Raw genomic sequence first — 14,799 nt, forward strand, 5'->3', positions numbered from 1 at the left:
TAACTAAAACTCGACTTACAGTCAAAAGAAGAGCTAAAAAACGCAGTGTTTTAACTTTAAATACCGATAATTCATAATCGCGGCCATATTTAAAAAATCCCTAAGACAGAAATCTGCGGAAATCGTTCCTCTTCCGAACAAGCCCTCAATGAGGTAATTTGAGCGATTTTTGGGAATGGTTAAAATACCATGTTTGCACGCATGCTGTGCCACTTGGATATGCATATGGGGACCTGGATTTTATAACAGCGTCAACAAGAATTCTGACCTTCAAGGTCACCCACGATGACGGCAGTAGCTTCGTTACATGTTACATATCCACAATAAAATCACGGCATAGATGTAATGTTTTGAAAACGGTTTATATTTGTGGAAAGGTGGGTTTTTCCTGTTCCGTGGTTCCCAAGTAAAAAAGGGCTTGAAGTAGCCGGTTGTAGCGGCTTTACTGTAAATGACCGCGGGTAACCCCAGATCGAACGCCCGCTCTATTCGAATGACGTCATATCGAACAAGATTCGCGGGTTCGGGGGATTCGATCTCCATAGTAGCGGAGTGGGACTTTTGGGCCCAAATCTGACCATCGTGTAACTGCTTAAACTGATGGGACCTGTTATGTCAAACTTGAAAACAATAAAACTGTGTGTGTGGATGCAAGTGTAGCTATGACGTTTTTGTATAATAAGCAATAAGAACTTACTTCAATTCTATCTCCAAAACTGCATCTTCTAATTTTTACCTTGAGTTCTACATTTTAATGGGAAAGACCGTTAGATCGTCAGACTGGTTTCCAATAACATGGGGCTTGTGTAACCATTATGTGCAAATCAATAGAGATGACGGTACTTCAGCTTGTACGATGTGGCTTCATAACGGTCTCTACTATTGTATCGTTGACTAAATTCAGTGCCTCAATGTAATCCTCGTATCCTCGTAGTTTACACATTGTGGCTATGTTAGACACATACCGGCACTGGTGATATTTACTGCCGCCTGTTTATGTGAAATTGAGAATGCCATTCTGCTACAAAAGGCACCTGCCAGGTGATAGATGAGTAAATGTATGTATAATATTTAGTATTGGTCAGATTACTCTACCGATGAAGAACGTTAGGTTTCATTCAAAGGCCATGGTTGTTTCGGATAGGTCAAAACTGGTTTCTTTATTCACTAATAATTTCATTTTTTGTTCCAGAAAATGTCGAACCGAGCAGAACTAGCCAACATGAATCACAACTACGATAAGGATATTGTGGTAAGTTCTGTTTAGTTTCAAGTTGCGGCAGTGTGTGTGTGTACAGATCTAGACTCGCGAAGCTAAGGATTTGGTTACACTGTTATTTGTTGACCATTTTGCTTGTGGTTTGGTCATATGTGTGTCGGCTTGTTTGTTTGTTTGGTTTGGTTTGTTTGTTTGCTGTACAAAGCTTGGACTGTACTTAAAGGCGGTCTTTAGTTTTGCACGGAATTGCTTTATATGAAATGCTTCAGTGCTAAGAGCTTTAGTAAAATATTGTGTTCATCTAACCGACTTCAGCACTAACGCACCATGCATGTTTGTGTATTTTTCACATTTCATTTCTATTTTTCTTCATTTATTGTTACAACAATGTTGACCCCCTCTTATTAACAGAAAACTGTGAAAATAGACAAACCCCGACTGTTCGACAGAATCGATGCAATGTTACGCCCCAAGCTTAAAATTCCAGCAAAACGAGCCTTTCGTTGCCAAGAAAAGACAACGTACTACTTCTTTACAACAAATACAACATCGTTAGGCCCGTCCACGACGACAACTCCTGTGAGTATAGAAAGCCACGAAAAAAGCACTCAGGACTTGCTCTGTCTGTCCAAAACTCTGCGAAACTTCCTGGCCGCTTCGCTTTCCTACTCAAATGTAGTTCTGAAGTAGCGTGTCCTGTGCTGTGCTTCTTTGAGCTGAACCAAAACGTGTTAGAAGTTGGGGAGAACCACAGAAAAACTCATATGCTAGACATGTCTAACAGGTCATGCTCATTATACAAATGATGTTTAGGCCACACTGATTTAATTTTATGGATGACATCCTCTGAAGACCCCCAAACTAGTGCGCGCGGGCGAATAAAAAAAATTCCGGCCAAAAATAAAAATGCTACTAAACCACAGGAATACAAAGATCGTATTGTGAATTTGAGGCAGTACATAGGGACGTATACGACAAGCCGGCACATGTTGGCTTTTTGCGGAATGTACTGAGTTCTTGAGTCGTGGAGCTTCGCGTTAGTAGCCTGGGTGCCATCCTCTAAAGTTACCGCCACCGTATTGTCGCTAACTACCATGGACTACGCAAGCCTAGAGCCAGGCCAGAGCCTTGGAGGACGTGATCTTTTTTTTTTTTTGGAGAACAGGCGAAAATCAATGCGCGCGCGGATGTCATCCATAAAATTAAGTCGGTGTAGCCTTATCTAAAAAAATATAATTGGTATTTTACCCATGAGAATCATTCAACTGGCCACATGTTCAAGCAATTTAGACGGAATTAAAATCAGTACAAAATGAAAAGGCGGAGTCAGCAACACGCAGTCCTCTGTTAGATGTAACTCCACAGTATTGTCCCTGGATTCTATTCATAAAGACATCTGATGAATTCCAGAATATGTTGTAATCTGCTGTTGGATTCTATGTTGTGAATCGAGGGATGAGCAGAAATACCTTTAAAGCCTTTCTTTAATTGCCTTTCTCCCCAAATATCCCAGCCACAGTGCATAGTAGAATAACTCTCAACTTATTCCACTTTATCTAATACTAAAATTTGTAATTCCCTACTTACACATGGTGCACGTTCCAGCCTTGTGTTGTTTGTCTTCAACTTGTTTAAATTCTTATCATGTCCATGTCTACTTCATAAAATTGAACACTCATCACTTCTACTTGGACCATGCACCATTCTTACTTTATGTGGGTTGATACTAACTTTAATCACGATTAACATTTAACACGATTATAAAGGACTAAGAGTAAGCACTAGTATATACTACCACTAAACGTAGATATGTAAATGAGAGTAGTAAGTATCATAAGTTAACCCACGTAATACCTTGTTACTTTTGTATTTGCGGTTGTTGTCACCTCTTCTTCAAGTCTAGACAACAAGGTTCAATTTCAAACTGATCAAAAGACATTATGATTGTGCTTTACGTTAATGGTAATTATAAGTAAGGAAAAACCATTGCCAATTTCTGATATGCACAAAGTGCGCCATAGGCGCAGCAGCTTTTACCTCACGAAACCCTCATATCAAAAACGTGCAACGGAAAAGTAATGATTCTGTACCTCTCCTCCTTTAGTATGAGTATCCGAACGCCATGCTCATCAACCAGAAGGATAAAGAGACGGGCGAACCCGCCCACCCGCGCCTGGCTCCGGACTTCGAGCTGAAGGAGAACGAGCATTTCAACAACATCCCTGTCAACATGGAGCTGAGCGATGTACAGGTGCCGGTCAACGTGTACAATGAAGGTCTGTCATCAACACCATACTCGGCTTATTGATAATGAATGGTTTATTCATTTACATCATTTCCAATACATATCATACAGTAGCAGCCTTCAATTAATTTGACTTGTTAATTACTTTGAATTACAAAGCTGTAATATGTCAGTGATACGTTCAGTCCGAAGTCGTTCTGTACCTGCATGACATGTCTCTGTTCTCTCATAGCTCCAGACGTGCTGAATGCCGTCAAGTGGTCCAAGAAACTCGACCCTGTCTTCATAGAGAACGGTAAAATGGACCCGACGTTAACATGGCAGTACTTCGGCAGTTCGACAGGGTTTTTCCGCCAGTATCCAGGTAGGAACCCCGATCATATGCATGTTATATTTACCTCTTCTGTCCCTTTTAGGAGCAAAATATGCCTCACATAAGTCATTATTTCTACGTAATAGCATAATGTTCTTTATAAGGGTCAAACTGGACAATGGTTTCGGGAGAATTTTACACCATCCTGACCATACTAAAGGTAGCAGGAATCATTCAGACATACTTCTTCTAACTTATACTTTTAGTATAAGTTATTCTTGTTACCTTTAGTATATCAGTAAGTAACTACAATGTTGTACAAAAACGTTTACTTACTGGTCAGCTGTAACTAGTACTTCAATGACTGGTTGATTTCGTGTAAACGTGAAGTAATACATGTAAAAGACATTGGTGTCTATGTTCTCTTACAATAGGTATTGCCTGGACGCCTGCACCGAACGGCATTGATGATTACGACTGTAGAAATAGAGGATGGTGGGTACTAGTATTTCCGCTTTTGTTGAATGACGCTTGCTCATTGCTGTCATATATTCTCCTGTTTATTATGTTTACCGAAGGATCCAATAAGGTCAATGACCTGAACCAGACAGTCTGCTGCCATGGTAACTAGTGTTGGGTTCCATCATGTTGCAATTTTCCAGCAGGAGGCATTTAGATTCCTGTCTGACCATATAATATGAATGTGTTAGAGTAAGAATTAACTGACCAGGCCATATGCGAAGGTAAACATTATGCATTTGCTTTGCAAATGTTACCCTTCTAGTTACATGTCGTTTTAGTATTAGGACAGTTAATGGTGCATATTTTAGTACCGTTATCATGCTGAAACATCGCTTTTTCATCCCTCCCAGGTACATCCAGGCTGCCACGTCCCCCAAGGACATTGTAATCGTGGTGGACAGGAGCGGGAGCATGAAGGGGCTTCGGTTAGAAATCGCCAAACAAACTGTCGACACCATTATCAATACACTTGCAGACAACGACTTTTTCAATGTCATAGCGGTGAGTTCCGTTACATATAATAGACAGTTTTGTTTTGCCATTGTGCGAATCCAACATAGTTTCATGCCATCTAGAAGGTTGACTTTTTTGAACCCAATAGTTTCTTATACGTATTTTCTCCAAAAAGCAAGGGAGTGTCAATAGTCTCCAGACTACGTTTGATCACAAGCAGTTGACCTCAAAACTTGTGTGCAATCGTAGTTTGCAGTTTTGTCCATCTTCGCAATGTAATTGAAATGACCATGTCATTTTTATGTTGTCCTTAGTTTAACAACGAGGTCAGCTACATCGAGAAGTGCTTTGAGAGCACGCTGGTGCAAGCTACATCAGACAACAAAGAGTTATTGAAAAATGGAGTTCAGCAGCTTGAGGCCGACGGAATGGCAAATTTTGAAATTTCCCTGGACACGGCTTTCCAAATGCTCCGTGACGTAAGTATTCCTTTAGAATTAATGTTATCAAACGTTAAAGTAGTCTGCTTTGCTTCAATGTGATTTTGTTTTCAGATGTCAAGTAAATGTAGAGACATTCTCTTTGTTTCAATGTCATGATTAATATTTGTATAGCTGCAGCACTTTTAGGTCGCGCGATGGTATGCCTCCTCAATTATTATAAACTATGTATCAGTAGACTCAACGGCAGCAAACATGCTCTACTTTCTTTTATACCTGCAGTTCAACAACACCGGCCAGGGGTCGTGGTGTAACCAGGCCATCATGGTGATCACGGACGGAGCCCCGCGGAACTACGAGCAGCTATTCCGGCGTTATAACCACCCCGACAGAAGGGTAGGCTACTGGTAACACTAGTGTAGCTTCACAATGACTATCGATTTCCTTGTAGTAAGTTTTCATGTGTTCAATGTGTTTGACACCTCTTGTTTCCCTGCCTTTGTTTTATTCCATTTCCGCTTCGTTTCGTAGTCATACCCACATGCAGTCGAGTAGACAGAATAAGAAAATCTACCTAGAGTTCCACACATCTGTCTTATGTATTTTTGTTCTCATCGGAGCACAAGACCGTGTGTAGTTTAGTTGGGTTTGTAAGCTGACTGTTCTGTGTGAATTCCATGGGTCCATTTCAATAGGTTCGCGTATTCAGCTATCTGATTGGTCGCGAAGTTGGTGAGTCTGCGCCGGTGAAGTGGATGGCCTGCGCTAACAAGGGTGAGATTTTTCTTCAAATCAGATTCACTGGATTTTCTTATGTCTGACTTCTGCAATTTTGAACAATTTTGAGCTAATATTTACAATGAAGGACTTGTTGTTTGCAGCTGCAGGTTTATCCTGATGTTTGTTAAGGTCTTGTTGAACCGTAGTTAAAAGGGATGAAGTGCTGTGGCTATATTCTATAAGGGCATTGGGCCACGTATTAGCCATGTTTTCAGCAGAGACGTCTACACACCATCCATACTGCAACTTCAAACCACTGTGTACATGCGGTTAAATGAAATCATTGAAATTACCGGATTCAAACCTGTCATTGATTACTTTGTGTATGGCTATTATGCAACTTGTCAGGTTACTACACCCAGATTGCCACACTGGCTGATGTACAAGAGAACGTCATGGTAAGTCTGACATTTCTATCAACATACAGTTGAACCAATTGCTCTATCTAGCTTGCATGCATGTGCAACTTGATGCGTTTTGTGAATAAGTGACATACTGTTTCATACTATGCTACGAGATCGTATTGAATTTTGTGTCATTTTTTGACTTCGTGTACAGTTTTCGAATTCTGTCTTGTGTATGTATTGCGGGGTTACATCCTACGGACAACCGAAAATTCACATAACCGCCACATCTGTACATACTGGTATACTTTGCTCAGCACATTTGGCCTTGTACACAAAAGCTCAAATGTGCCAGGCGTCTAAAATTGCTACGAATTCAACATTTTTCCCAACAAAGGATCAACACTTTGAGAAGACTTTCTACAAGATCTTTGTGTTCTCCCGGTATGTACCCCACATGTCGACTGCCGTGATACTATCATTACCATGCCTTGCCTCTTCCTGTAGAAATACATCCACGTGCTTAGCCGCCCCATGGTTATCAGAAGAGCCCATGGAACAATCTGGACCAACGTCTACATGGACAGCTCGGTTAGTGAGGTTTGTTAACTTCACAGTGGGACGGTTATACATTGTGCATCACACTATAGCAGTCGATGATGTACAACAAATTCTGTTCTTCTTTCTTCTATTCGACTCTGTGTGATCTCTGTCACTCTCGTCTATTGTATTGCGTCATCATGGCTTCTATTTCAGCATTGATTGTGACCCATGTGGCTGTGATGTGAGCTAAAATGTGCTTTTCGTCCATTGCTTGGCCAAAGACTGGATTCGCTACGTGTTAGGCAGCACATATAAACTGCTGCCGCCCATTGAAATGATGCAACAGTTGACATGTACTCAAGCAAAGGCTTTGACGCTTTTTGTGTACTATGTTTTGTTTTCTGATTAACGTTTTGACTATGGTCAACTCCTGCCATATACACTAGGGTATCATACATTCTACCATTCGTTGCTTGTTTGTTTCTGCCAGGGAAGATACAAGGAAGTGTTACAAAAGTACGCGGAGGTAAGGTGTCAGGAACAGACTAGACCTTTCATGCATCAATGCATGGAGGCATGAGGATCCTCACATAACAGCGGTCGTAACAATAAACCATAGTCTGACCCAGTAGAGGAGTTGGTAGTGTTCATGCTCATGATAATGGGATGTAAAGAACCTCGCGTGTTTATTAACTAGTTTTGGTTTATGGAATAAGAAACTCGAGGCATGTAACCAAGGAATCGAACCTCCTTTTTATGAGCTAAACGTCCTTTAGTCAAAGAGACGTCAATGAATTTAACGTAGCGTGCTCTTACTAAATCATCCACTAGCGTGCCTGTCGGTAAGACAAGGACAGAGGATTACATTAATGTATGTAGAAGTCTCTGCCTTCACCACACGACAGTGAATCTTTACGACCACTTTCCTTCACGATGTGTCGAAGTCATAAACCTGGCACGACAGTGTAGACCTCTGGCAACATCAAACCTTTATCAGCTCATCAAAGATTCAGCTCCAGATACGTGTAGAATCTGCCTGCCTACATTTTCTGACTGCGCTGATGCAACAACGCTTGACAAACCTAACTTACTGCCTGAGATGCAAAACCGGAGACTGCACAAAGTGATAACTTGTTAGAAAATGTCATTTTAGCTCACCCATCACAGCGGCATGCCTTCTCCATGAAATGTCCTGTCCGTCTCTGTCCCTTCTCTGCTCTCTCTACATTCTTTATCCTTCTGATGAAATGCGATTGCAACATTTGATAGACGCAAAGCTAACATCCACTTAACACTGCAGATGTCTTTTGTGACTAACAACCGTTTTTCTGACAAGTCTGAACGTTGAATGTACGACCTAATTGGCCCCTCCAAGCCTGCTCCACTGTTGGTAATGACCCTACTGGTTTCCCCCACGGTCGACCAACTAACTCCCCCGGCTTTATTGTGATGCACACTTGTATAATTGCACACGAGTGCATCCATGACGTATACTCGTATACATGTGTTTGTCCTCGTGTGTGTCTGTGTGTTGTCCAGTCCTGTACTAAAAGCGTGGCTGTCAATGTTGTCTCATAAGCATCGCAGCATGGAATTCTGGGATGGAATTGTGGAGCATGCGCAGTTGGCGTGCGGGACAGCCCGACCCAGCGGAGCTGTTCGGTCTCTTGTCTTCCTACTAACCCATATTACGTCATCTAGACCAGATATGAATCACTCTTCTCTCTTGCTACCATTTTGAAAAATGCGATCCATATAACTGAAGAGCACCGGAGAGGTAATACTTTAATTCTTATCTTTTACTCTGCTCTTTTCCAACGTTTCGCCCTTGTCACTTTTCATTATCCAAATTTGATATCTTTCTAGGAGACTTCTACTTTTTTTGTGTAGCTGAAAAACAAGTTACTTTCTGTTCTTTATGTTTCTGTGATATTATCAACTTACATCATATTAACATAAAGGAAAACGATTGTTGGGGAGAGTACTTATCATATTCGTAATGTTCATTTATGGACTTTTATCTTTTAGACATATGAACGTCTGACTTCATTACCAAATCGTACTACAATATTGACTATCAGATCTTATTTCTGAAATGATGTCCAGTGGAATCTTATTGTTAGTCTTTTGAAATTTGTAAGACGTACCACGCGGTACGAACTTACCCAACTTATTTACCGAATATAGTGCCTTTGTTTATATGACTCTTATCATCAATAAAGTATTTTCGGATAGTTTGTTTTTACGTCATTCTGTTGGCAAACAGATATATTTTCATACCTGATTTCGTTTGTATTCAGTATCTAAGGATACTGATATCTTAAACCAGGGAAAGTTATATACATCTTAGGGCACCCTAGTTTCATTGTCGAGTAGTGAAGGTATTTGCTTGGACTAACTGTAGTGTGGAGACCAGAGGTAAGCAGTTGCAGGTACAGCTACGCACTAACAAATGTTCAGCTGTATGCGCTAAATATGTTGCATCATAGCATGCCTATCACCATAGATATGAACAGTAAATGCATGGAAAGTTTGGAAAGGGTAGTGACTGATGTTTGGGTGATGGTTGGACAGTGTGCCATTATAGACAGCATGTGAGTATCACCCAGGAGATGATACACATCTGCTTGTGGTTCCATTCTAACATATTTCTCTTCCTCTTCCCCAATTTACTTCACGCTTTCCCATAGGGTCTAGCCTTGATGACCACCGTTGCACGACCCGTGTTTGACATGAGGAATAAAACGGTAAGATTCACACAGATTTTTTTCAACGTGCTAGATGTAGCTTGTTATCTTCACATTCTGGAACATGTACACGGAACAATGTATTTCGTTCCCGTCATGGTGAAATGTTACCTTGCATCATGGTGTACAGGTAAGAATACCTCAGCAATTAGACATATGATCACAATCATGTGTCTCACTCTATAGTCTCCCTACCATCTGGTCCTTTCCTTCAAATGCGCGCATATCTTGAATTAACAAAATCAATACTTAATTTGTTTCATATAAAGCACAAAAATCTATTGCAATGGCCTTGCAGATCACTAAGGTGGAGTAATATGTAACTTTTATTTATTTTGGGGGCTATCCATGACATCCAAATGATATTGACATCAGAACTATACATTTACCTGTGCAGCCAGGACTCGGTTGTGCTTTCCTGAGATTAAAATGAAATATATTGCAGACAATTGGAGCGGTGTAATGTTCGACACAGATGTTGAAAGCTTTAGAAGCAAATATGCTGATATTATTCACACTTCTTTACTTATGCCAATTTTCTGAACACTTATGATACTGTTGCATCCCCTTTCTCTGTGATCGCTTCGTTGCATCATCTTTTTTGATAATCATCAATTTTTCCCTAAGATTCTTCTACCGCATAGGGATTCGTGCACGCATCCGTTATACGTTCGTAGATGAATTAAGTCATAACTTAGTTTGTATTGATTTTTTTTTCATTTTCACGAAACTTTCTAATTTTCATACAAAGATGCTTTGCCACTTAGTTGGAAAATATTTAAAAAACGCGATGTAGGGAAATAATTGCTGCAAGTACGGATGTAGATTTTTCGAAAAGTGTGCACTGGAACTGATACAAGATTAAAATAATATATGAAGAATATATGAAGAATCACATGCAAATGAATGAATTCTACGTTCCAGACCGCGTCTAAACTCCAAGCGGCTTGAAACATACCGACGACGAGAAACACAATACCCACATTCAAACTAACATATCATTTTCAGGGTGCAGAAAGGTAACACACAAACAACAGCATTCCCGAACACACAACAAACATTCCTGTCCCCACCGGACCACAGATTCTGAATTACACCTTGCAACATCATTAACAATCATCCCAGAATGTCACTGTCCACCGATCTAACCGAGTGTTGATGTATGCTTCACATATGTAACAGCTAAAACGCTTTTCTTCACAGCTTGGTAACGTATTTTATCGAAATATGTGGAAAAAATCGATGATTTTAATCTCCATGACTTTTAATTTTGAGCAAAGTAAAACCGTGCGAAAGATAAACAAGACGTCACAAATAATGTGTAAATAGATACATGTAGATGTATTTCAAAGCTCCTGGATTGCAACATCTTCTGTTCTCAGCACTGTAAACGGTAAATATATCTTCTAATACTTTTTTTCTTTTAAACTTTTTGACAGAGTTTAGAAGGAAATCTCCTCGGAGTTGTGGGGATTGATGTCCCCGTGAGTGAGCTGATGAAGCTCGCTCCGCCGCTCAAGGTCAGATCAGCACTCTTTGACAGCTTCTTGTCGAGTTTTGTGTAGATCTGTATGGATCTCATATGAATGTCATAGTGGCGCCTATATAAAACCAAAGCCGTACACAGCATTTGTTTTTATCGTTATTGAAACTGTTGCTGAATACCTGATAATAATTGCTGTTTGTTGTGTCTTGAGAGATGATGTGAGTTTTTGTCGTGTTTCCTGACATCGTTGATAACATGTGGCCGTTTTTGTACTGAATAGTTTAAATTCAAAATGATACGTTGGAGAATGGTTGACACCGTAGTGGTATACCGGTAGTAGACATGTACTTAAAGGACAGTCCTGTAGACCGCTCTTGTGCCTAACCACTGTCACGTAGATGGGTGTGAATGGCTACGCCTTTGTCATCACCAACAACGGATACATCCTGACCCATCCAGACCTTCGACCAACGGTAATCATGTTTGTTTACTAGTACTTGTCGATCGTCTTCGTTTACTTCGTAAAATGTCGTCGATGAAAATAGTGAAGAGTTTCACTTACTGTTTTTAATTGTTCTGTTTGATTGGTTTGCAATTTGATATATCCATTCTGTACAAGCGTCAAGTGTGGCTTGAGAACGTGACGTAAAGATGTGAAAATTCTTACGTTTAGATTTCATATGTGTGAAATCTGATTTTCACGTGTGTTCTGTCCAAGGTTGTCATGGATCCAGGAGGAGATGCGATCACCAAACCCAACTACAACAGCGTGGATTTAGGTGAAGTCGAAATTTCTGACGCGGAAGAGAAAGTAAGGAGAATTCCATGGTCTTTTTTTTTTACAAAATTAATAGGTTTTCAGGACGATTTTGAGATTCATCATCATATGCACAAACACGTCCAAAAAACCAAACGTTGAAACGGCTTTTCACGAATGGTTGTGAAGGCGTGGATACTGAAACAAGCACCTGATTTATACCACATCTCCTTTCCTGTTGACCGCAATATCATTCTATGCTTTCTGTATGAAATTGACCGGGTACCAGTTCATGCGCACGGCATGATGTAACCATGCCGTGTGTGTCTTTTGATTCTCAGTTACGTACCAGCATGGTCAAACGTGAGACGGGAGAACTAAATTTCACAGTTCAAGAACACCTGGACAACATGGTGAGTATACTGTATACAATATACTACATATAAATGACTCTCCCATAAAATTGTTGTACTCATAAATCGTACTAGATACTTTTCTGTCCTTATTTCTATTTGATAGCCCTGAGCATTTGAAGAAAAGCAGGTGAATCACATGAAAGTGACTCCAGTGACTTGAATGACATACAAAGCAATAGAAGACCCTCCCTTCCCTCATCTGTGTCTTTATCTTTATTACAGAAAAGAGTGATGGTCCACATAAATGATTACTACTTCACAAAAATAGACGAAACTCCCTTCAGGTAAGTTTTATGTACTATTTGTAGCTTCTAATTTTTGCTGGTACTTTGCTAGTCTATTTGGTGTTATTTTCGCAAACAATATCAACCGTGTTGTCGTGATACTTTCCTCGATGCTACCATGCACAGTCCGGATACCTTGTACCTTACTACTAGTATTTTATCCATTTGGGGCCGTATACATATTTCGCGTTATTTTCTCATTTTGTGTAACAGAATTAAATAAATGTGTTGTGTTTATCTCAAAGCTTGGGCATTGCGATTCCCCGTCCTTATGGACAATACTTCGTCCAAGGAACGGTAAAAGATAGGAGCAAAGGTAAGATGTCTTCTTAATCATCATACATCATCTTTATTAAACATAACTTACGTTAAAGCAGGTCATCGGGATTTTTTTGTATTCTCTCATAAAATGACCACCGAGCTCAACTTGATGCATACAGTACTTTCCACACTCTGGGCGTTTGTCTGATTGGTTGATGATAAGTACTGTCCTGTTGTTGACGCTCTCCTCACCCTCACACACGTCACATACAGGAATGCTGAGAAGAAATGGTACGTGGTGAAACAGGTTTTATTAGCTGAGACACGATGTCTTAGATCACTGCACACTGGACGAATTACATATATGTTCTGTTTGTAAAATTTTTAAAGCATTTATTTGTGTTGCACACTTTTGGAAGACGAAGGAGAAGGAAACCACTCCTACCAGCAGGCTTAAAAAATATCATAAGTTTGTCATTTTTCGTTCATATTTTTTTACATTCTGAAACTTATATAAATTTTAGCCCGTCTTCCAATGTCGGTTATGTACCCTTTTTTCAATAATTTGCAAAGGAAACGTTTTATTATCTGGTGCTTAGCTTGCCTGCAGAAACTACCGCCCAACTGCACAGCCTGTTTAAAAACGACTTGCGCGGAGACTGAATAAAGAACCACTGCAGGAGCTGACAACACACGCATCCTGATCGCCTGCTTAATAAGCTTAAGCGTCTTTTTAAGTTGTTTAATCATGAAATGACCATTGTTTATTGCATGCTTGGTGCCCGAGCCAATCTAGTTGTGTGCCATTTTTGTGCAAACTCTTGCTTTTTCTATCTGAGAACTTTTTACTTCTGTCTAGTATATAGAAAGGCCCCTGTCATGTATTGTAACTATACTATCTATACACATATAACAGCAACCCTCGTACGATGAAACTACAATTTTTCGCTTGAATATCTATCAAATGGTAATCTATGTGCGATAAAAGGTTATGAAACCTTATATAATAAATGTATTGATAACCTTTTGACATGTCGCTACGTTGCATAGTTAAACTAGCCAATAAAGTCATCAATAACATACTTTTTGGTATTTGACCATGGATAACATGTGATAATTTTTCATTTATATGTGATTATATTTCCTCACAGGTCTTGATCCACTTCGAAAAGGAGCCACGGGGCCAGTACTGGCTAAATGGTACCGATATCATGCAATTCACACTCACAAAATATCCAAATGTACAAAGTTAGAAGCAGATACCCACACCCCACTCGTAGACCTCCCCACTCTTCCCCACACCCCACTCGTAGACCTCCCCACTCTTCCCCACACCCCACTCGTAGACCTCCCTACTCTTCCCACACCCCACTCGTAGACCGCCCTACTCTTCCGGCATCGTGTCGTTGTGAGAACAATCCATTGTCAACGCAATTACCCTAATCATTATCCTTTGATTCAGTTCGAATAAGAATTAGACGTTTTGACATTGGGAAATGTTATGTGCCTTTTAACGTGAGCAGGTACATGTACGTACTGTTATGCAGGTACTGTTATGCTGTCCATGTCATATCCCATTGTAATGCTTGTCTTTGTCAGAAGGGCTAGTCCTTTGCAAATAGCCACAGGCTAGTTGTGTATAACAGTTGTGCAGCACTGGCTGTGCATGCTAAACAGCCACGTCAGTAGTATCTACAAACCGTGTGTTTCTGTACCGTACAGGAAGTATTGTCAGCTCACCACTGCTGAGGCGAACAACATGACCCAACTGGACGCCATCGTCAGGTATCTGGAGAACGAGAACAAGAACAACGGGAAAAACATGGTCATTGCGAAACAATGTGAGTTTTTCCTTGCCATTGGTTACTGAATTAACTATAAAAGATATTCAAAAAGATATGCCTTCAATAATAAGCAGGTGCTTTGCTGGATGTAGTAAGATACGGTTATGTGATACTCGGGTAAACAATTTGATTTGATTTTCATAAA

At 40.2% G+C, this 14,799-nt stretch overlaps 1 protein-coding gene across 1 annotated transcript in view; it reads left to right on the forward strand.

The window, feature by feature from the left end:
- The window catches only part of LOC109476954 (voltage-dependent calcium channel subunit alpha-2/delta-3-like), a 36,065-nt gene that overhangs the window by 13,646 nt on the left and 7,620 nt on the right, over nt 1-14,799 (forward strand). The window contains exons 3-22 of the mRNA XM_019777973.1: nt 1,193-1,252; nt 3,324-3,495; nt 3,697-3,828; nt 4,212-4,272; nt 4,650-4,800; nt 5,067-5,231; nt 5,475-5,588; nt 5,888-5,966; nt 6,321-6,370; nt 6,824-6,907; nt 7,350-7,385; nt 9,550-9,606; nt 11,046-11,126; nt 11,491-11,565; nt 11,811-11,903; nt 12,191-12,262; nt 12,488-12,549; nt 12,795-12,865; nt 13,962-14,010; nt 14,533-14,651. Coding sequence (XP_019633532.1) covers nt 1,193-1,252; nt 3,324-3,495; nt 3,697-3,828; nt 4,212-4,272; nt 4,650-4,800; nt 5,067-5,231; nt 5,475-5,588; nt 5,888-5,966; nt 6,321-6,370; nt 6,824-6,907; nt 7,350-7,385; nt 9,550-9,606; nt 11,046-11,126; nt 11,491-11,565; nt 11,811-11,903; nt 12,191-12,262; nt 12,488-12,549; nt 12,795-12,865; nt 13,962-14,010; nt 14,533-14,651 — 1,783 coding nt within the window. The remainder of the gene's footprint in view (nt 1-1,192; nt 1,253-3,323; nt 3,496-3,696; nt 3,829-4,211; nt 4,273-4,649; nt 4,801-5,066; nt 5,232-5,474; nt 5,589-5,887; nt 5,967-6,320; nt 6,371-6,823; nt 6,908-7,349; nt 7,386-9,549; nt 9,607-11,045; nt 11,127-11,490; nt 11,566-11,810; nt 11,904-12,190; nt 12,263-12,487; nt 12,550-12,794; nt 12,866-13,961; nt 14,011-14,532; nt 14,652-14,799) is intronic.

Source organism: Branchiostoma belcheri, unplaced genomic scaffold (assembly GCF_001625305.1).
Source record: "Branchiostoma belcheri isolate BF01 breed outbred unplaced genomic scaffold, Haploidv18h27 scaffold4, whole genome shotgun sequence".
Classification (NCBI taxonomy): domain Eukaryota; kingdom Metazoa; phylum Chordata; class Leptocardii; order Amphioxiformes; family Branchiostomatidae; genus Branchiostoma; species Branchiostoma belcheri.